Consider the following 22,271-nt stretch of genomic DNA (forward strand, 5'->3'; position numbering starts at 1 on the left):
CCTTGTGATCGACCGTATCTCCCAAGAGATCTTGACTTAGATGAATTGGACGTTTGTAAAGTACCTGCTGAATGAAATAATCCATTACTACCAAAATATCTCTATTATTCTGCAATTCCAAACAGCAACGTTTCTGGTGGTTTGTTTTGATTGTCCTCAAACTGGATGAATTTAATACTTTATATCACAAATAAATTTATCGAATCCAATATCATTGATTTAACTGAAATGTTTCCGAACGTTTGTAAAATTTTCCTTCCTTCTTACAATAGCAATTTATAAAGCTATTCTAGTTGAGATAATGATAAATTTATTTCACAGTATGATACATAGATTAACATCTCTTTACATAGTATTGGTACAATTTTCCTTATCCTAAAACTATATTACAAATGTCATTTTTCAGCAGCAACAAGATACGATACGATCAGGAAGCTTTCACACAACATGCAATAACTGCATTTTTACATCATACTGACATTCAACTCCATAAACGCAATTCTGGTACAGGGAATAAATTTTGTACTCGAGCGATTCACATTTTTGTTAGACAATGAATTCTAACAGTTTCACTTTATTTAGAAATTATTTTGTTGGAATTAGATCTAGTTCTTTTATATGGACATTCAATAAGTGTAAAAAATATAGAAATTTCTATTTAGAAATGAGTATTGTAAGACACCAATTGATTTAATGAATATTTACAAAAAAAATCTATACACCTAGAAATGCAGTAAATGATTGATTAACTACAATATTAATACTTCGTATATCATATTATGATTAAATTACGTATGAGAAAATAAAAAACTCAGTTTTACATGTAATAGACTTTGAATATACTCTACCTTAAGTATTAATGATTCCATGAAGATTCTGAATTATATATGTTTTCAAATGTACAAGAAAATCATTTGTATTCAAATGATATTTAATTGATTAAGCTCCTCACAATGATAGTATAAAAGTCAGTAATCAAAAAGTATATCGATACACATAGCAAATTGCCTCTCACTTATATCAAGTATATATAATTTCATAAGTGGATATTCTCATATAAAAAAGTACTAAAATTAAGAGAAATATTTATATAAAGTAGAAATTTACACGATAACCAAGCATTAACATATTTCCTGATATGTGTAATGCAAGAATTAAATGAGCTACACGCTAATGATATTGGGTCCTGTGGTCCCATTGCAGTCTCCAGCCTCATCTGCAGTAATTTTTCCATTTGGTAACTTTCCATTTGTCAAAAGTTCATTTAAATTGGTACCTCCATTTATTGATCCATTATTAAGTATACCATTTGAAAGCACCATGTGATGCAGTTCCAGATTTAAAGCGTCATCGTCGGTGATTCCGGAGAAATCAAATCTGGTTAAGTCTTTTGGAATGAAAGTTGTCCACTCGTTTGTGTTCGAGTCTAGGTATTCTATCGTATTCAAAAATATTTTTCCTGAAAAGCCTCCGATTGCGTATAATCGGTCACCAACCACTATCACGCCAACATTAGCTCTGGGAACAGTTAGATTTGGACCAGCAACCTAAAAAATATTTTAGGTGATGGATCCACATATCGAAAGACTTATGATAAGCTTCTAAAATAGTAATCCTGACTACTTCATTTGTATGCTCCTTTCCACAATAAAATTGAATAATCCAACAATAAAATAAAGTAAATCCATTGTTAGTTGTGTGTAGTATCCTTTTTAAAAATTTCGTGCATATAACACCAATTTGCGAAATATAGAAATACGCAATGAATCTTCAAAATTATATTTAATCAAATTATGTTAACTCCAAAACCTTTCAACATGAGAATAATACATTGCTCAAAAATAAGAAATAAAGGAGCGTCGAAACAGAATAATTGTGATATTTTACGTACTTCTGTCTAAACAGACATTGAAACAATCTCATCGCTTTTAATTAAATAAATCATCAAAAAAGTAAGTTTATGAGAGCATAAAAACTTTCAGAGCAAATATAAATATTATTTCTTAAAAACTTACCCAAGTCTTAGATTCATCATCGAAAACCTCAGTTGAAGATAGTGTATGTGTACCATCAGATCCACCAACAGTATATAATTTTCCATTGAATACTGCAACACCACATCCTCTCCTAGGTGTTAACAATGGTGTAACAGGGGACCAAACATTATCCTCAATATCGTAACATTCTACTGATGACAAACAATTCCATGCATCACAACCACCGATAGCGTAAACATTGCCCTTATAAGCTGCAACTCCGGCCTGATAACGACCTGGTAATAAATATAATATGAATTGATAATTTATATATAAATTTATCAGTTGCATATTCAAATTTATTAAATTTATTTTTTACCTGTGGTAAGTGGTTGCAGAGACTTCCACATATTCTTAGCTGGATCAAAAACATCACATTGCCTTATGCCGACTTGTCCATTCCATCCACCAATACAATAAATAGATCCATTCATTTCGCAAACACCTAATAAAACGATTAAAATATTTATAAAAAATCAAGCATTTAAAATTTAAATTGCATATGTAATATTTATATTAGGTATATATAAAAATATTTTTTTTTACCTGAATTACTCCTGGCAAGAGGAAGATTAGGAGCTTTAGACCATTTTGCAGCACCCTTTTCTAACACTTCCATCGTATCAAGTTCAGTGGTTCCATTACTACCACCTAATTGAATTCCAATAAAAATTTAATATATGTGCTGAACTAAAAATGATATTTTAAGATCCTTGAATTTAATTTTTACCTATAGCATATATCTTATCATCAAGTACAGCAATTTGGACACGACCGCGAGCTTCCCGCATGTTAGGAAGCGATTTCCAAGAATTATTTTCTGGATCATAGTACTCAACTGTTTTCAGACATTCAACACGATCATAACCACCTATAATTTATATTCGAAAATTTGCATAAACAGCCTTATTTTTTATATAAAAGCTATCTACTATAACTTACCGCAGACAACAAAACCTCCTTGTAATCGAGCGACTCCAAAAGCGCATTTCCCTCCTGACATGCTTGCCAAAGTGCAATATAAATCTGGACAAGATGAATCCAGTCCTGGCGATCTACACGTGACTGGTGTAGTTGCCACAGGAGAAGGCGTGGCTGGTGCGTTCAAACGCAAGAGTATAGAAAGACGAGCCAAAATTCCGTCCAAGGTAACGAGAGCCATAAAAGTGTGTTCTGGAAACACAGGATACAATATAGTTCAAGTAAAAATAATGAATATTTATATTTAATATTGCATAACAACTAAATTGATATCACTTTGTTTTGTCCATGGCTAATAGTCATTAGTATCATACCTATACAGTGTCAAGAGACAAAGCAACAGATCTCACAAATCTCCTTTCCACTAAGAAAAATAATTATTAGATTTTATATGTTTGTATTTAATATGAGGGTATATTGATAGAAACAAAATATTTCTGGGATCTGCTGAATAGTCTAACACAAAAAGTAACCTGTGCTTGTAACATATAACGTGATAACCCACAAAATACATAATTGTCAATATACAAAAATCCGTTTCTCCTCACCTTTGGGCAGTCGTAAACTATCATCTGCAACTAAGATTTGTTGATAAGTCTGTCGTTGGAATTTGAATGTTTTTTAAACAACCCAACGACAGATGTTGGTGGTTTATCAAGTTAAATTTACCTCCCACTTTATCTGAGGCAATCACACTCCAGTCCGGCTCTGTGTCGGCATCATTGCGGTCACCAATGTCTCGTGAATAAATCAGAACGCGGGGTCTCACTGGCTGACCTAAACATTTCCTGCGACCTGGAGAGAAAAATAAGATTTTTACTTGTCCTTATGTTTTAAATGATTGTTTATATAATTTGCAGCAGGTTTATTATATAAGACTCAATTACCTTTGTTGGTTGGACATTTTTGAGACATTTTTTTATAATCTTCGACCAATTCAGAATCTTGGCCCGGTGGCATTTGGGCACAATCTTGAAGCGAATTATCTATAGCCAAGTAGAGTAAATGAGATCTCTCCATCAATTGATTTACCTAAAGATACAAAAAATATTTTTTACAATAAATAAAGCAGTGAGTAAATAGTTTGCAAACTTACGGTGATAGTTTCTTCGGTCATCTGCCTCTTAACCCAGTCCAAAACAAGTCTGCACAAAGAACCAGGAGCAACTAGTGACATTTCTTGTCTTGTCTGGTGAAGAACTTCAATCTGTACACAATTTAGGGCCAAAAATGCTGGTGTGTTGCTGACACCACAACCGCCGTTACCGTCCGTCGCGATGAATCTATCAGAGATATAGCGATCAACACGCGATACAAAATCGCGGTTTTTGGCAATTCCTGGTAGAGATCGTGTTTCAATGCAGGTTTCATCAGTTAGCCGGGATACTAAATGGCGAGCGCATTCACTCACGACACGCTCCATACGAAGTTGCCAGGCTCCGAGGTACACTTCTTTAACCTGAGACAAGAAATACAGGTAGTAAAAATTTGAATTTCATGCTTTAATAACAAAGTCATTTGAAACATCGTTGAAGTAAGTAGAGTAACTGAATAATTAATTAAAAAGTTTATAACTCTCACCTCATGATCAGGTACATCTAATACTGCAGTGTAAGCATAATCCACTAGTGCTTGCAGGGCACATTTGGTCATGCCGCCGTTAAGCCGGTAACTTGGCACCGGTTCTGCATCGCGACGGGCATCCTGATCAGCTCCAAAAAGTTCTAGGAGATGGGGTGAAGCACTTGCCAATACAGCTCTGTGAGCAGATATTGCCGCAGTACCCACCTAATAAAGGAAACAGACATCGTATAGATATATAGACAAAAGGATAAACTCTAGATAGTTAGGAATTATTATGGTAAAAATTAATTTGTTAGGAATTATTAGTGCACTTAGTATAATGTATAAAAAGCGGTTTCCTCAAAGTGATAAAAATATTTATCGAGACTGATAACAGAAACACTACAAAAATTAATTAAACTCAATTACAAATACTTACATGCAAAATAACATCGCAAAACCGATCGTTTTTCCGCATCGTGTTCAAAGCCTGCAACATGCTGTTCTGGTGCTGGCTATCGCGGTATTGCAAATTGACCGGAGCCTCCATATCGTCGATTGCTTCGCCTAGAAACAAAATTTTAATTAAAAAATATTGAAAGCTCGTATTTGCACATCGTGCACATAAACACAAAATACCGCAATATCGTTCAAAATAATAAAATGTTTGAATATGAATATGAAAACCTCACCGATCAGTGTTTTTCTAAGATCCATCACAAGTAACTCAAAATATTTAATAATAAATATCGTGTCAATTAAACCATCTTCAAACAACCGAATGAGAATGCAATTCTATAACGAGCTTTATACAATTATTAATGTTTGTTGTTTTATAAAATCAGCATAGTTACAGAATCCAATAATACGCACGCAAACAAAATCATCTCATTAAAATGTTATTGTATTATATTAAAGCGATAATAAAAATTATTAACAACAAAATAATTAATTTTCATTTAGCTTAGGTCAATATTACAATGACTGGGGTTATAAAGTCATCATTATAAGTTAAAAGGGTCAAAAGGGCATCTGTATCGTGTGATAATAATGACCCACAATGTGTAGAAGGCATCGATAATTGTTTGAAAATAAAATGAAAACTGATAAATGATAAATGATTCATTGTGAAAGTGTACAAGCAATTTAGATCTATTTTTATCAGCACAATTTGAATGCAATAAACTGTAAATCTATACTTATTAGAAATAAAGAAACAATTAGCATTAATTTGTTTAAAAGTAAAATTTCGAAGAATAAAAAGATATTTCCCATACCGGGAATCGAACCCGAGCCTCCTGGGTGAAAACCAGGTATCCTAGCCACTAGACCATATGGGAGATGAATATTATAGAGAGCAACTCTGGCTTCGTGTTTGAAGATTGATTACAATTTGCTGATATTTAATCAGCTGCGATTAATACCATATGAATCATCCACAGTCAATCCATATTAATTATGAACAATCTTGCAAACTTTTATTTTAAGTATTATTCACTAATCAGGAACTAGTAATTGTTTGTATATAAATAAGTGGAATTTCACTGGGTCGAATTTCAGCGAGAAAGGTCGTAATAACATATTGAAGATACCATCATATTTAGACATTTTCCACATTATAGCCTGGTTCATAAAAAAATTCTCATTGTACCTGAGTTTACAGATATTTGTGCGCCAGTTTTTTCTGGATTCTTAGAAAATAACCAGCTTCCTACTCTGATGAATGGTTCCTTCCTACACTAGTTGAACACAAAGATAAAATACTATTTTCACCTCTGTTTTTAGTTAAATTTCATAAGATAAACGCACCCAAAAATAACCATTGTGGTACATAAATACCCCAAATGTATTTACAAAACAAGCCAATACGCCAATCAGAACGGATATATTTATGACCTTGCCAGTCAAACAAACGATTTCGGTTTAACGTAGTAAATCACAATGAAACAACTTCCACAGATGTTCCTGATAAAAGTTTACAAATTTTGATATATACTACGCATGAATGAAATTAATAGAAATAATTTATATTGCTTACAATAAAGCGTACAAATCCCTCAACATGATCACAAATATTGCGAAGTAATAAAACATATGAGTGAAACATTAAATTGTTTTTGAAGATATTTGGAGCTAGTAGTAGAACCATTTTATTGTTTATAGCCAAAATATCATAAATGCCGCGTAGTATCACCACAGCATAACCAGAAGCATTTTATGATTTACCATTATGAATATAATTTAAATAGACGTTGAATTTAATTTTAGTCCGTCCCAAATTTATATTTATAGTTCATCAGCATATATTGACTTTATAATTATTTGCTGATTATAATCGCTAACAAGCGTGCCAAACTATTAACCTCTCAATAACCGTTGGCTATGGTATTCGAGCAATAATTGACGCTATAAATAGCATATTTTATTATTGGCATCGAAAATATTCTATTTGCTGACTCCATATGGTCTACATATGAAGAATTCGACCTTTCTAGCTAATTGAACAGAAAATGCGCAATAATAAAATTAAATAGTAAAATTCCACTTATTTATATACAAACAATTACTAATTCTGATTAGTGAATAATACTTGAAATACAAGCTTGCAAGATTGTTCATATTTAATATGGTGAATCATATGGTATTAATCGCAGCTGATTAAATAATATCAGCAAATTGTAATCAATCTTCAAACACGAAACCAGAGTTGCTCTCGACAATATTCAACTCCCATATGGTCTAGTGGCTAGGATACCTGGCTTTCACCCAGGAGGCTCGGGTTCGATTCCCGGTATGGGAAATATCTTTTTAATAAAAGACTTAACCAAAATTATTTATTTAAAATTTAAATTTGCGTAATCTAAACAAGAGAGTACATTTTAAATACACGCACGCTGATATATTATTAACATCCCTGAATACTAAAAGAAGCTTAATTAAAACACGTGTTTACATAAATATGGCAAGATCTTTGTCATTTAATTAAATCCATAAATAAAAAGAACTCGTCATATACTTTTGAATTTACATTATAAAATATTTAGAATGGAAAGAAATGTACTTACAGAGTAAAAGTGGAAGAGATAATTATGCAATTTAATTAAATCAAATTTTAAAATAAAAGTTCACATATGCATAATTTTTTTGTTATTTTTCTGTGCAGTTATAACATTGAAAATGACCATTTTATGAATATGTCGCAAAAAATAACATCAAGAACTACTCTTTTATATACACAGAGCGAGTTTTTTTATTAAATTTAATTTATAGAAGTAAGAGAATTTAAGTAAAATTTTTGTATCTTTGTACTAAAATATGTCAGAAAAAATGCCAAAGATGAAAAATTGCATTAATTATATTAATAAATAAATAAATATGAATATATTTTTTATATTATTTCTAAAAAAAAATCGAGATGTACGAATAATTTATTGAAAATGATATAAAAATAAATAAAAAAATATGATTATTTCATTATTTTCTTGTAAAATAAAATTATTTTTTATCAAAAGCCTATAAAATATTTATAATTGTTTATAATGATTTACAATTGCAGATGAGTATGCTGAAGAATGGTTATTAATAAGCTTTCTTCAGTATTGTGTTTATTCTTTCATGTCAATTAAGAATAGCTATAAAATCAATAATAAGGAAGTGCTTAGTTTGGTTAGTTTGAAATTTCCAAAAAGCATCTAGAAATAAATATTTTTACGATTATGTCTAATACCTTGCCCTACATATAAACACTAAGCCCTTATATAAATACTAGAAACGCAGATTCCTCTACAGAAGTGCCGAAATATCGATCGTGGAAAAGCGGGGGAGGCCAACAACCGCACAAAAGCCCGGGAAAGCCGAGTATCCCTCTGGTTAGGGTTGAAGCCAGAAAGCGTGTTAAATTCTACAATTCAGCGGTTACATTCGACATCCATTAAATCATTATCATGAAGTGCTTTCGTCGTTTAATTAAAACACTTCGCTAAAGGACGGACGCTGATTGTAATTTCGACCTATTGCACCTTGATTGTTGAAAAGGTAAGCGTCACTCCAGAAAATAGAAAGGATAAAAGAAATATTTTCAAGCGTGTATCCACTGAACAGATTAAGTAGCAATCTCTTGTTTGTTGAAAATATAAAAGCGATGTTCCTGAACATATGAAAAAAAAGAAATATTTTAGAACATGTATTTCTTAATCAGATATTTTTCCAACTAAGTGCGAGACAAGGCTGATAACCATTGGAATCAACTTGCGTAAGACTTGCTTTCCTCAAAAATCCCCAAAATCCCCAAAATCCAACCTGTCAGATTTAGCTTAGTCAACCTGCAATTCAGATTTTTTTCTTCCCAATCCATTTTTTAAACTTGAAATGAATATCACTGTATGGTATTTTAAAATATTATCTTACACATTAGTAACCAAAATTACTCAATGCCTTTACAAACAGTTTGTAATTATAAACCAAATCTATAATCTGTATTAACACTTACGAGACGGCACCGATTTCAAAACAATCTACTGTACCGGCTGTAAACTTTCATTGTGCATATTATGCAACTTGTTTGATGAATAATTTGGTCATTGAAGGACATACATTTATAATTTTTATTTATTCTTGATCATTTTATAAAGAATGGTGACGTTCAAAACAATTTCCAAAATGCATAGCTGGATGATTTTGACATGTTTTACAATAAAATATTGTTCGCCGCCTTCCTCCTAGTGTTTTTCTGTCAGAACAAACAATACAATCCCCTTTTCTTTCTCTCGCATTTAGAATATGCCACTGATTAGTCAATATATTTGTTCATTTTTGTGTTAATTTGTGTAATAATTCATTTGTAAAATATAAATTAAAATAATCTATTGGATGTCTTATATTGCTTGTTATTTGTTGTCGGGGTATTTGTTGATGTATGTCAAACGATCGATTATTGAAGGATAATCGTCTGAATGAATGTCTATTTGAAACTCATCTTCACTACTGCTTAATTCACAAAATTTACTAGTCGTTTTGCCATATTTTAAAGCGCTCAGTCGTTTTAAATATTTAAAAAAAAGACTATATAGCAAAGAAAAAGACTAAAAATACTACTAAAATAACTTAAAATTATTTTCAAAATACAACACTGTTTATCACTGCTATATGTAATTTATTCAACTTTTCGATGCAAACTGAGTCATTGTTTATAAAATAGCATGTGCCTCACAAAGTATGTTTGTCCACTCAGGTGGACAGCCGTCCCCAAAGAGTTAAAAACTAAAGACATTTGATATGCAAAGATACTACCGTCCCCTTTCTTCCCTCCAGTTTTAAATTTTAATTTTGATTTGCTTGAATTTGATACGGAATCACAATCCTACGTCATCATGACGGTTCAATGTTGTGACTGGGCGGGAAATATGTTTTGGCTGGCACCATAGGATTTTGAGAGCCCAACAGCAACAAGTGTCTCGTATAGCGCGGCGCCAGTTTCGTTTCGCAGATTTATATCTCGTTAAACTATATGCTGTTAAACCGCACGTGCAAGGTAAGACCACGTAGCCAAATACAATGTTTGAAATGGTATCGATTCGATTGCGAGAAATCTGGGTGTCGAATGGCTTATTGTAAGTTATTCGATACACTTATGGAGGATAAATAAAACATGAATCACTGCTCGGAAAATAACGGTACATTTTTCAAGAAAAACCATTTTCTAGAAAACTATTTCATGTATTTCATCATATTTCTAAGTCCACAGGATTAGATTTTACCATCGTTGAAAAATTTACAAGTCGCAAATCTCATATGTAGGAGATTAAACAAATATTAAACGCCGGATTATAAGCGTGGTTTTAATGGCTCATGAAACAACAAGAGCTATTTCATTATCCCTATGTATCTCAGTAAACAGATTTTGCGATGACGGAAAAATTTCCTCTGAAATTAATATACACACGATGAAACGAAAACAATACAAACGCTTCCGCTGGTTTATACTACATACATGAGCTGCTAAATATTTTGCCCAGCATTAAACATTTAGTAATGTCGTTAAGTAAACACAGATCCAGATTTTAGCAACCCTACATAAGAATTATAATTGTAATTATATATAAAAATAATTATAAAAATAGAGAAGTGGAAACAAACAAAACTTAAAATGATTGCCACTTGAAAAAAATTGTATCGTAACTTATTTAAAATTTTATTACACTCAAAATGGTAAGTAATTTATCAATATCGGAAAAATTGTGTAATCTATTATATAAAAATAAGTCGGGTTTTCCTTTCTGACGATATAAGTCCAGAACGCACGAACCGATTTTGACGATTTTGCATTCGTTGGAAAGGTCTCGGACTCCGTGAGGTTTATAGAAAAAAAATTGAAGAACGATTTCAACAGAAAAGCGCAAAACACTTTATTTTTTCACATAAAGCGTCATCTTTGATACTTAGCATGTACTACAAACTAATATTTTTTGTTTGACTGCTACTCATTTGTTTGGCAGATACTCATTGTTCTCTGCTCAGTTAATTTCATGTGACAAACCGGCATTGTGCTCACTGTGGAATTGTGCAAAAAATGTAAAAAATAAGTTATTCGTTTCCTAACATTTCAATTGGAAGCCATCAAATCAATCACGTGTATTGTGCAAATTTTTATTTAATTTCAACAGTAGGCAATTTTTTTCTTCATCTTTTAATCACCAAACAAAAAGTTACATAAAATGAAACTATCTGGTTTGCCAGTTTTTTTTAAATATCTGAATGAACCAACTGTATACGGATCATTAGCACATTTTTGTTAGTACTTGTCTAAATTGAATGCCAATCCAGTGATTTACCAAAATAGTATTTATTTAGACATACAAAATTAGCTTTTATTTTAAATGAGACTTGAACTTTAAATGGCTCACCCCAGTAATTACTGAAGCCACATTAAAAATATTAACAACTCTGTTGTAACACTGACTTACAGCATATAAATATTGACTCTCTGAATCATTTTATGCAAAAGTGCTATAAAAATTTACTAAATAGAAGAATTGAGAAAAACTAGTAACGATCTACCAAAATACCAAGTCAAAGAACTTCAATTATCCAATATTTCTCCCTGAAGAAATGACACATTACAAGTTTATGGAAATTATGAATATAATTAAAAAAAATTAGAAATCATTTATTTAAGTGTATCTTTGCTAAAACAAACTTAATTTCAAACAATTTATTTTTTTCTTTAAATTGTTCACCAGCCCTTTAAATTGTTCAATAACAGAGGAAGGAGCCCACGCATTTATGTTTTAGCGATTTAGCAAATGTTGATGTCTGTCGTATTTGTATATGTAACAGAAATATAAATGTGCGCATTTTACGTATTCGTGTCGTACTACGAAGGCCGTAGGGTGCCGCGAGTCCGGCCAAGGTTTTAACCTCCCACCGCGCCGGGTATCGATTCACGTAAACGGCCAAATACACTGTCAAAATACAACGGCACGTGCTTATAAGTGGATACAAAGTTGATAATATTAAAATTAGAATACACAATGCAGTAGAAATGTTTCAAATTTCAAAACATTTTAATGGATTTGGTTGGCGTAGATTCAGGAAATACATTGTGATATGATATGAAGGGGCCAATTCAGCCATAAAATAGACCAATGACATTTTCACAGTATTTAGTACCATTTTGTATGAGAAGCGCTATGTGGCATAGCCCCTCATTCATACGAATATTTAAAAATACAGTTTTAGCAATGTTTAATAAAAACACACCCTGATGTAGAGCATGGTCAAATCATAATACATACACTATCAGGAAAATTAATGAAAGTGGAAATTAATACCTAGATATGCTAAGGTAATCAAGAAAACTAAATGTACAATAAAAAAATGTAGTTAAAAAAACGTATCGAACATAAACGAAATTTGATAAAAATAATGTAGTATTTGTTCGCGCCATATCAAAGTGTGCGATTTATATTGATATAAACAACAAAAGCAATCAATCCAAAACCATATGAAAAAGTCAATCATTACGATATTTGTTTACATTGAAATTATTGTAAATACAATTATAACTTGTAATTAATATAAAGCAAATATATACAGTTATAATTAAAGTACTTTAAAATAAATTGGTTCTTCAAAATTCAATCAATCAAATCATCAAAAAAAACATTGGTCCTTCGAGCCGGATTTGACATCCAGTAAACTCTAATACAAAAAACAGTATTTATAAAAATGTTCAAAATAATATCGAACAAAAAAACTATAAAAAATTACTAAAATAATGAGCTGAAGAATCCCAGTTTCCTAATATTTGGATGATAAATGTTGTAGAGCTGACAATCTTACAAAACCTTAAGATTGTGATTGGTGCATGACAACGTGCCTTAAGACAAATTGCTGGAAGTTCCTATACCGCCATTCAAAATTTTTATAAGCTTTAAATTTCTTTTGAAAATTAAAAAAAATTACATTTAGTGTTGAGAATCTTCAAATGATCATTTGATATACATATGTCTGATCATTTTTGTCCGCCAAATTACATTTTTTAAAACCTTTTTTTTGGTCTTCGAAACTGTTAGACCAGCTTTCCCAAAATTTGAACAATTCTTCAATGCGCCATTACAAGTAAAATGTTTTTTGAATCATTCAAATCAGATGATCCGTTCTCTCAAAAACTAAATTGCCATTTTTGACACTTTTTGCTACGTATCTTCGAAACGGCAGGACCTGCATTTGCCAAAAACTAATCAACACGTCTCTCTGTCAATAAAAATCTAATGTTTTTTTAATCATTCAAATCGGTTAATCTGTGCTCTCGAAATCGTTGACAAAAAATGTTTCCGCACATACACACATACATCAATTTTTTCCAAGGTATGCCAAAATGTTCAGAAGGTCGTAAAAAATATTTTCGATGTTTTTGAGATCACAATAACTTACCCTACGGGAGATTAAATAATAAAAAATCTATCTAAATCTAAACGAGGTAAATATTCAATGTAATGTTTTTTTGCACTTTGGAGAAAAATGAAGCTTCTCTTCCATTTCCATTAATTTTCCTGATAGTGTATGTATTATGATTTGACCATGTTCTACTTCGGGGTGAGTTTTCATTTCACATTACGTGTACTACGCCGTAGCAACGCGAAGCTGGGTTATAGTAATGCGCGTTTTCAGTGTTAAAGCGTAGAAGAGTTTTCCAGAACGTTCATTCACATTCTCCGGGCATTTATGAGAACGAGATTGGCCGGAAAATATCTAGAAAAACGCGAGTTATTCGAGAAGAGTTACGTGAAACATGCATTAGCATTTACAGAATTTTATGTATGATTATAATATACCTATTCTTATGTGTATATCGAAGTGCGCATTAGTCTTCTGAGAAAGAAATGAACTTATAAGTATCAGAGAGAGTCTTACAACATAAATTTTATAAACCTCAGAGAGTCAAACAAACTTGACAATTACATTTTTTTTGTATTAGTTTTGAACAGCAATCAGAACCTTAGGTCCTATGAGCTGTTGGGCTGAAACTTCTCCTTACTTCGTATTTTTTTTAGATGGTAACCCAATGGTTAATCCATATTTGATGATTTTTTGTTATTAGAATTAATCTAATAGAGCTGACATTTTATTGGTGCAGCAGTGCCGGGCAAGGCCTATTTTTACTTGGATACAAATTGCTATCTATATTTTCAAGTAAAAATCGTTGTCACTGCTGCCTGACAACAGGCTGCTCGAAGTGGGTATCGAACCCGGGACCTCTGAAACAAGTCCCGTCGCTCTTAACCGTTTACCTACGGGCGAGCCCTACAATTACAATTATGCACCATAAAGGTGTAATAATATTTTTTTATTTCGTTTAAATAACTAACCTAATAAATCATAATTCGAGCAATTATTTGTTATTTCCTTAAAGGAATCTGCATAGGTATTTCATTTATACCTCATATAAAAATGTAAACAACATAACTCTCTACAATTATACTGTCACATGAGCTGGTATCAATATTATGCAAATTAATTTCAACTATAAATATCAAGTGAAATTGTTTATACAAATACGACGCAAAATCGGTACGTATTGACCGGGTATAAATATGTATCAATAATATACATTGTTTATCGTTAAATCAGCACAATATAAAAATGCATATGTGTAATTTATAACTTCCGTCAGTGCTTATCAGTTTGTTAAATATTTGATTGAACTATAACACACCTTTCTTTATTCGATAAGTGCATTTATTATTTGTTGAATTTCTGACGCAAAAATCTTATCGCTGATTAAATTTTAAATATTTGAAAATAGTATACACAACACATGATATTATGAGAAGTAATAAAATTTATAATTGTGTAGTACGTTACGCGTTTTATGAATATTTGGATTGCCAAAAGTTGAATCTGTATCATCAAGTATATTGATATACTCATGAAACATCTTAATATTAGTAAAAAGAATTCTACTAAAGAACACAAAATAAATAAAGATTCGCTTCATAAGCCAGAGATCCTTGGATCGAATCCTGGCATAGTCCACAAAATAATGAATCTAATATTGAAAATACTAAATATCATTATATGTAAAAATGAAAGAAATATGTAAAACGCTGAATAATTCCGGTTATAAAAAAAATTCGTAAGAATAATTAAAAATTACTCAAAAATTAAGATGCAATGTAAAGCATTAAATAGAAAAAGGCATACAATTAAAAATAAGTTATGTGACTAAATAAAATTCAAAATTTTTCAAAAAAAAAAATTTCAAAAATTTTACGATTTTTTCTAGGTACTGAAAATACACGTGATGTTTGGTGGGGAAGGAGTGATTTAAATAACACCACGTATCACCAAGGGTCTAGAAGGGGTCCAAAAATCTTTAGAAATCGAACACATGATTAATGAGGGCTCGCCCGTAGGTAAGTGGTTCAGAGCGACGGGACTTGTTTCAGAGGTCCCGGGTTCGATACCCACTTCGAGCAGCCTGTTGTCAGGCAGCAGTGACAACGATTTTCACTTGGAGGTATAGATAGCAATATATTTCCAAGTGAGAATAGCCCTTGCCCGGCATTACTGCACCAATAAAAAGTCACACCTATTAAATTAAATCTAATAATAAAAAATCATCAAATATGGATGGTTAACCATTGGGTTACCATCTAAAAAATACAAAGAAAGGAGATGTTTCAGCCCAACAGCTCATAGGACGAAAGGTTCTGATTGCTGTTAAAATATATAAGAAAAAAAAATCGATCACATGATTAATGAAAGAGAGCCTTCTTAAACTGATCACGATTTTCGTTATTCAATACACCTATATTTCTATTATATAAGTCGGATTCACCTGTCTGTGTGCAGAGCCATGCTCTTGGATGGTACAAATATCGGAAACTAGTGCGCACAAGGTCGATTATGGAAAAACAAGCAATACAAGCCGGGATACAGAAGAAGAGCAAGGTGCGTGTATATATTGTAGAGTGACGCAGTTTATACCGGAGAACGTCCTTGCAGAAGGTCGGGGGCGATGCTATGCATTTTTTCAGTTCGATGAATTTGTTTGTGTGATTCAATATTTAACGAGGTGAAAGTAACAACGGACTTTTATCGAATGGAATAAAATATAGATTTTTGTTTTATTTTGTATTTCGAATAGAAAAATTGTATTTTATATAAACCAGGAAAATTTCGTTCTATGCAACTCTATACAACTGAACTAATTTACGAATAACCTCAAAATATTATCTTCTCAAAAGCGTATCATTTAATGCAACTTGGCACACATTGTTATTATACTTTACCAAGATTGTAACAAAAATTTCAAATTGGTTCATTCAATAGTTTTCGAGATATGCGAGAATGCACTCTGACCTGAAAACTAGCTTAGTTTCAGGTTGAGAGCACTTTTGGCCTAAGTGCACCATGGTATCTTCTCAAAAGCGGATCGTGTAAATTTAATGAAACTTGGCACACGTTGTTATTATACTTTACCAAGATTGTAACAAAAATTTCAATTTGGTTCATTCGATAGTTTTCGAGATATGCGAAATTACACTCTGTTGAGAGCACTTTTGGCCTAAGTGCACCATGGTATCTTCTCAAAAGCGTATCATGCAAATTTAATGAAACTTGGCACACATTGTTGCTATATTTTCTAAGATTTAGTCAAAAACTTCAAATTGGTTCTCTCGATAGTTTTCGAGACATGCGAGATTACAATCTGACCTGAAACTAGCCTAGTTTCAGGTTGAGAGCGCTTTTGACCTAAGTGCACCATGGTATCTTCTCAAAAGCGGATTATACGAATTTAATAAAACTTGGCACACATTGTTATTATACTTTTAAAGTGTCATATTTTTGGTAATACCAAGATTATGACAAAAATTTTAATTAGGTTCATATGGTAGTTTTTGAGATATGCGAAATTACACTAGACTAGTTTCACATCATGTTAGTCATATGTCTCTGACGCTAAAAAGTTTGCATATAAAGTTTACATATATGTCATACATTTAGACATATCGCCCTGCAAATTTCTTGGGCCATGTCAGTCATATATTTGTGGCATAAAAAATAGTGTTTTTTATTTAGTTACTTGACTAAACAAATTCTAGACAAATTGTCTAATGTAAATTTGTTATCAAGGTAATAATGGTGTTTTTACTTCATTTTCATAATCGTATGTACACGTAAAAATAAAACAATCGTAATTTTTAAAAATCACATTAAACCATATAATTATATGATATTTTGTAACGAGCCAAGTACAAAATATCAATTTTAAAATAAATTCTGCAATATTATATTCAAGGTCATATAACTAATTCCAATAATAATTTCCAATAATTATTTATGTTGAGCGAAAACATTAATTATTTAAAAATCGTAAACAGATTAGTCAACAATATTGTGATTCATTATGCAAGAATGAATCATACAGAAATATTTATGTTAAAATCACGATAAAAACTGCTTTAATCCAGTTCAGAAAAAAACTGAAGTTACGTAATATTAAATTTATGAATGTATTCATAGTTTTAAACTGCGAATATATTACATAAAATGCGTAGTACTTAATTAATCTAATTAAACTTAAGAGTTAGAGAGTACTTGATATATGTGTCTCGATAATTGGCTACAAATTATCTGAACCATTCGACTAACCGATTCAAAAAGATCTTGTATTGATTCGATTCTAAATAAAAATATCATTTCAAAAAAATCCCACATTTATAACTATTTTGCCTAATTTTTCAGAGTTCACATTTCTAAACATTGGGCTATTAAGAGAAATTTTCGAATAATTGAAACGTTGCCAAATAACGTTACGAGATCTTAAATTTCAATCTCGTTGATAAATAGTTTCATATATTAAAATCATTTAACATAAATATTGAATCTTGAGCAGCCATAAATTTCTGATAATAATCAAACGCGAGAATTATGAACACGATTTTGCCAAATATTTGAAGTATGCTCGAAAAATAATAACCAATGAGTAATTATATTCGTAAAATAAATTTCATTCGATTTTTAATGTTATTATGTAATTTAATTATTTTGACGTAGACTTCAATAAACAAAAATCTGTATTAGTTCACTATGTCTAAAAAAGTAGGATTATGGACATACCAAAATGAAATACCTCAGATTATCGACAACTCTAAAAATAACTCAGAACTTGGCGGTACTTCATAAATCCTCCAGATTTACTTTTAAAACAAAACTATAAATGGAATAAATTTATAATCCAAGTGCATGAAAAACTTCTATTACCGAGTTGTATCGAACATAAAATGACATTTAATACAAAATATAAGTTTCGCCTTATAAAATAAACCGCATGTGGATTTACTGATTTCACGCTTATTTCTAAGTCACGGTTGATAATATTTGGAGAAGCAAAACTAAATTGAAAAAAAATATGTCTATAATAGCGAAGTTAATAAGTTTGTTGATTTTTGGCCAAGACTTGTACGACTAGGTACCCGTCACGAGATTGGGTGATTGATTGCGCGAATATTACGAAAGTTTACCTTCATCTATAAGACGTCAATTGAGTTTGGCAAAATATTCAATTAAAGAGAGCTATTTTGTAATTAAATAAACCAAGGAAAACTATTTCTCAGAAAATATCTTAGCAATAATTGTATTTTAAAAATATAAATCAACAGAGTCTAAAAAATGCTTGTTTTAGTCATGGCCAAACCATGACCAAAGACAATTTTATTTCTTCTGTTTGAACTCCAGTTTTTTACTTACATTGTTGCAGTTTCAGTGATTTTTTTGTATTTAAAATAAAACTAGTGACGTATACAAAATTACAAAGCCAAGGACATTAATTATCTGTTATCACGAGCAAATATTTAGATGGCTACCACAACTTTTTTTATAGTTGGGTTTAAACAAACTTGAAACACACGTGGATAATACTCGTTAGTGCTCAAATAAATTTTAGATATAAAAGCAACCTTTCAAAATTATACAGATGTAATTAAGTCTTCAAAAGCCAAAACCAATATTATATCAACTCATAGGTTCAAATAAATGTTTTATTCCAATCCCAGTCTCGAAGAAATGATAAAACCCCTGGCTTTATTGATATATAATATCATCCATGTATATTGAAGTGTACTGGAAACTTAAATACACGAAGGAAATTCAAAAGTAGCACAGTAAGCCGGATTCCCCAAGGTATTTCAGACACGTGCCCTGAAGGTCGTGAACCCCTGACACTGTACAAAGAAAGCCTTGGCACTGACTGGCTTCGAGGGACACATTTACAGGTAACAGACATCTTTATGTGTGACAAAAGAAAACACCAACCACGGTAATTTTATCCATAAAAATTTATTATATTACTACTACAAGTATTTTTTTTTATTATTTTTGGCAATAACCAAACCATTTACACCGTTATCTTTATTTTACTCAGGTTTCATATATGCATATTCCAAATTGCTTAGATAAAATTCTACTAACTACCTGCAGATAAAAATGCAATTATTTAAGCGACATTAGACAAACAAAATTGCGGATTTTTTGTAACTTATCTTATCGCACTGATAAATTTAATGCACACGACTGAAATCATAATAATGAAAAATTCTCATAGCATTTATTGTGATAAGATAGTAGAATTAATACAATATTCAAATACGCAACATATTAATTAAATTAAAGATTAAATACTTAGTGATAAATTAACCCAGTCGAATTAATAAGATTGCTGATTTCAATCAGTTTTAATGAAATGATGCAACTTCTAAAAATTGTTTATAAAATTTTTAACTTAATTATTTCAATGCTAAAAATATTTTAGGATATTTATTTAGTAGTAGACCATAAAAATTCAACAAAGAATACATTCCATAACTTCTTGTACAAATGGCAAAACAATTACCCTTTATTTACAAATTGCCATAAGAAAATAATTACACAAACATTATTTTCCATTCGCATAATCATTCGCCCTGTGGAATTTATATAATAAATTATATAAATCATAATTTTATTACACAGTTTTGTCAATCTTTTAGCCTTTTCAAAATAAAGACAGCTGAGTTCCAGCAATTAAGGAATTAAGGAATGCTTTAATGACAAAACCAAGGCAAATTATAAAACAGCCACTCATTTCATGAAATAATTCATTTGCTTGTATAAAAAAAATATATGTATAAAAATACTAAATCAAGTTATGTAATTGTGTCTTGTAATATAAAACTTGGAATTAGCTCATTAAAAGTTTTGAATATATGGGATGCGTAAGAAAAAAAATAGTCAAACTGGTATAATAAAGATGAACATTGTAGCAACAAAATTATAATAATAATTATATTACATAATTTCATAAAGCAAACATGCAATATTGCAAATCGTATTAATATTTGCAACGTTGAACGCAATTTAATGGATGACGCACGTGGTTGGAGACATAAGGCATTTTGCAATATAATTGTTTAGCATTTTATATATAAAATGGAAAATTAAAACATATTAGGATAAATAGGACTAATAAAATTTCACAACAAATTTAAAATTAAATGTGCTCAAAATTGGTTATGAAGCATTTACAAGGAACAAAGGCTGTTGAAACAATTAGAGACCTTGATAAATTGAAGCATAGTAATTGATACTAGGCGATAAATTATAATAAAATTAAATTTTTTGTGATCAATAGTTCATTTGTTTACCAGTGATTAAATATTTTACAATAATGACTTTCAGGATATATTCGCTTTGTTTATAATTGAAATACAGTATTCTATAAATATAGAAAGAAAACTCTTCCCCATTAAATATTAAGAATATATAAATTATATTAAAAATGATAAATGTTAAATTACATGTATATCACCATATAATAAATCAGATATTTTGGTGCAGTTCATGCAACTTACTCCAATAAATGGCTCCAAATCCTCCGTCTTCCAAATTTAAACACAATTCTCCTCGAAATCAAATCCCTCAACTATTCAACAAATATCTTAGACTTCCTGAACACAATTCACAGAAAACCAGCTTCATAATATTGCACAATACTGTCAAATTCCTCTGGTATTTCAACTGATTCAATGAATTTGGATGAACTATTCAGAGGTCCAACTATTTTTTTCGTCCTACCCGAACACAGACAGGTACAACAAAGAAAATAAAACAAATGCTTTAGACGAGCCACAAGTTATGAGGTAAGTGAATAATAAAGAACCCAGAGAGAGATGAAAATATTGGAACGATACCGGCAGAAATAAACAAGAAAAAGATAGACTGTTCAACTAGATGGAGTACTTTTTTTCCTTCGGTAGTGGGGCGATTGGAGCTATTAAGTTGTATGACTTTAGCATTTCTTAATTGACTTTGAATTAATTAAAAGACAAAGTTACATTAGCTTATTTATATAGATTTATTAATTATTCATGAAAATAAAACGTAGGAATAAATTATTGTATCTGTATTATTTTTTCAGAAATTAGGGGTCAACTATGTGGTGAGATAGATCATAACATAACGTTGTTATGGCAACGTATTATTTGCCGTTCTCCTTTATGGTAGTCTAAGGTACATAATAAAAATATAAAATAACTATTTCATATTGATTCATTTTTTGTTCCTGAAACGTTAATCGCTACCACCCACAACAAAAAAAATCCATATGGGCCATGATAACTCTATTAGATAATTTTGTTAAAAGTATATCAAGAAAACTTAGAGACCAATTCTACGGTAACATAGACTATAACACAGTGGCAACGCTATCTGTTCGGACGTCTTTTCGTTTTATTATATTGGCCATGAAGGTGACAAACTTCAGGGCATTAAGCTTTACACGGAATGGTTGCTACCCCTGGTAGAGAGGGTAGCGGAGTGGTTTAATTGAACTAGTTGTTCACTTCTAAAAGTATAGTCCGTTTAACAACATGTGAATAACCAATAAAAATAAATATATCTTCTTTCATTATAACTTAGTAACAAATCAGTGATTGTAATTAGAACTGCAACAAATACATAATATACAAACAAATCAGTGTTTAATACAGTTCACAGCAAGGGTAATTATAACCCAACAACCTAAATGATCGAAGGAGAGTTTTAATAAATTCTATAACTACGTTACAAAAATACACTATCATATCCGTTTTTCTTGGTACTAAAAACTGTAACAATACTATCTATTTACTGTACTATCAGGCGTTTTCT

General features: G+C 30.9%; 1 protein-coding gene across 2 annotated transcripts in view; it reads right to left on the reverse strand.

Moving 5' to 3' along the window:
• Positions 1 to 349: 349 nt before the first annotated feature.
• LOC113382935 (influenza virus NS1A-binding protein-like) overlaps positions 350 to 22,271 on the reverse strand; it is a 33,761-nt gene continuing 11,839 nt past the window's right edge. Inside the window, exons 1-12 of one of the 2 annotated variants that reach the window (XM_026621190.1) lie at positions 20,975 to 21,286; positions 5,020 to 5,147; positions 4,599 to 4,805; positions 4,114 to 4,476; positions 3,905 to 4,049; positions 3,687 to 3,812; positions 2,979 to 3,209; positions 2,767 to 2,907; positions 2,583 to 2,687; positions 2,356 to 2,481; positions 2,016 to 2,272; positions 350 to 1,547 (exon numbers count right to left, since the gene is read on the reverse strand). In XM_026621190.1, coding sequence (XP_026476975.1) covers positions 1,164 to 1,547; positions 2,016 to 2,272; positions 2,356 to 2,481; positions 2,583 to 2,687; positions 2,767 to 2,907; positions 2,979 to 3,209; positions 3,687 to 3,812; positions 3,905 to 4,049; positions 4,114 to 4,476; positions 4,599 to 4,805; positions 5,020 to 5,130 — 2,196 coding nt within the window. In that variant the 5' untranslated portion in view covers positions 5,131 to 5,147; positions 20,975 to 21,286 and the 3' untranslated portion in view covers positions 350 to 1,163. Of the gene's footprint in view, positions 1,548 to 2,015; positions 2,273 to 2,355; positions 2,482 to 2,582; positions 2,688 to 2,766; positions 2,908 to 2,978; positions 3,210 to 3,686; positions 3,813 to 3,904; positions 4,050 to 4,113; positions 4,477 to 4,598; positions 4,806 to 5,019; positions 5,148 to 20,974; positions 21,287 to 22,271 lie in introns of those variants that run through there. The other variant, XM_026621189.1, reaches the window with a different exon arrangement.

The sequence above is a fragment of the Ctenocephalides felis genome, unplaced genomic scaffold, assembly GCF_003426905.1.
Source record: "Ctenocephalides felis isolate EL2017-DRISC unplaced genomic scaffold, ASM342690v1 CF-g0.4_SCAFFOLD_03570, whole genome shotgun sequence".
NCBI lineage: Eukaryota > Metazoa > Arthropoda > Insecta > Siphonaptera > Pulicidae > Ctenocephalides > Ctenocephalides felis.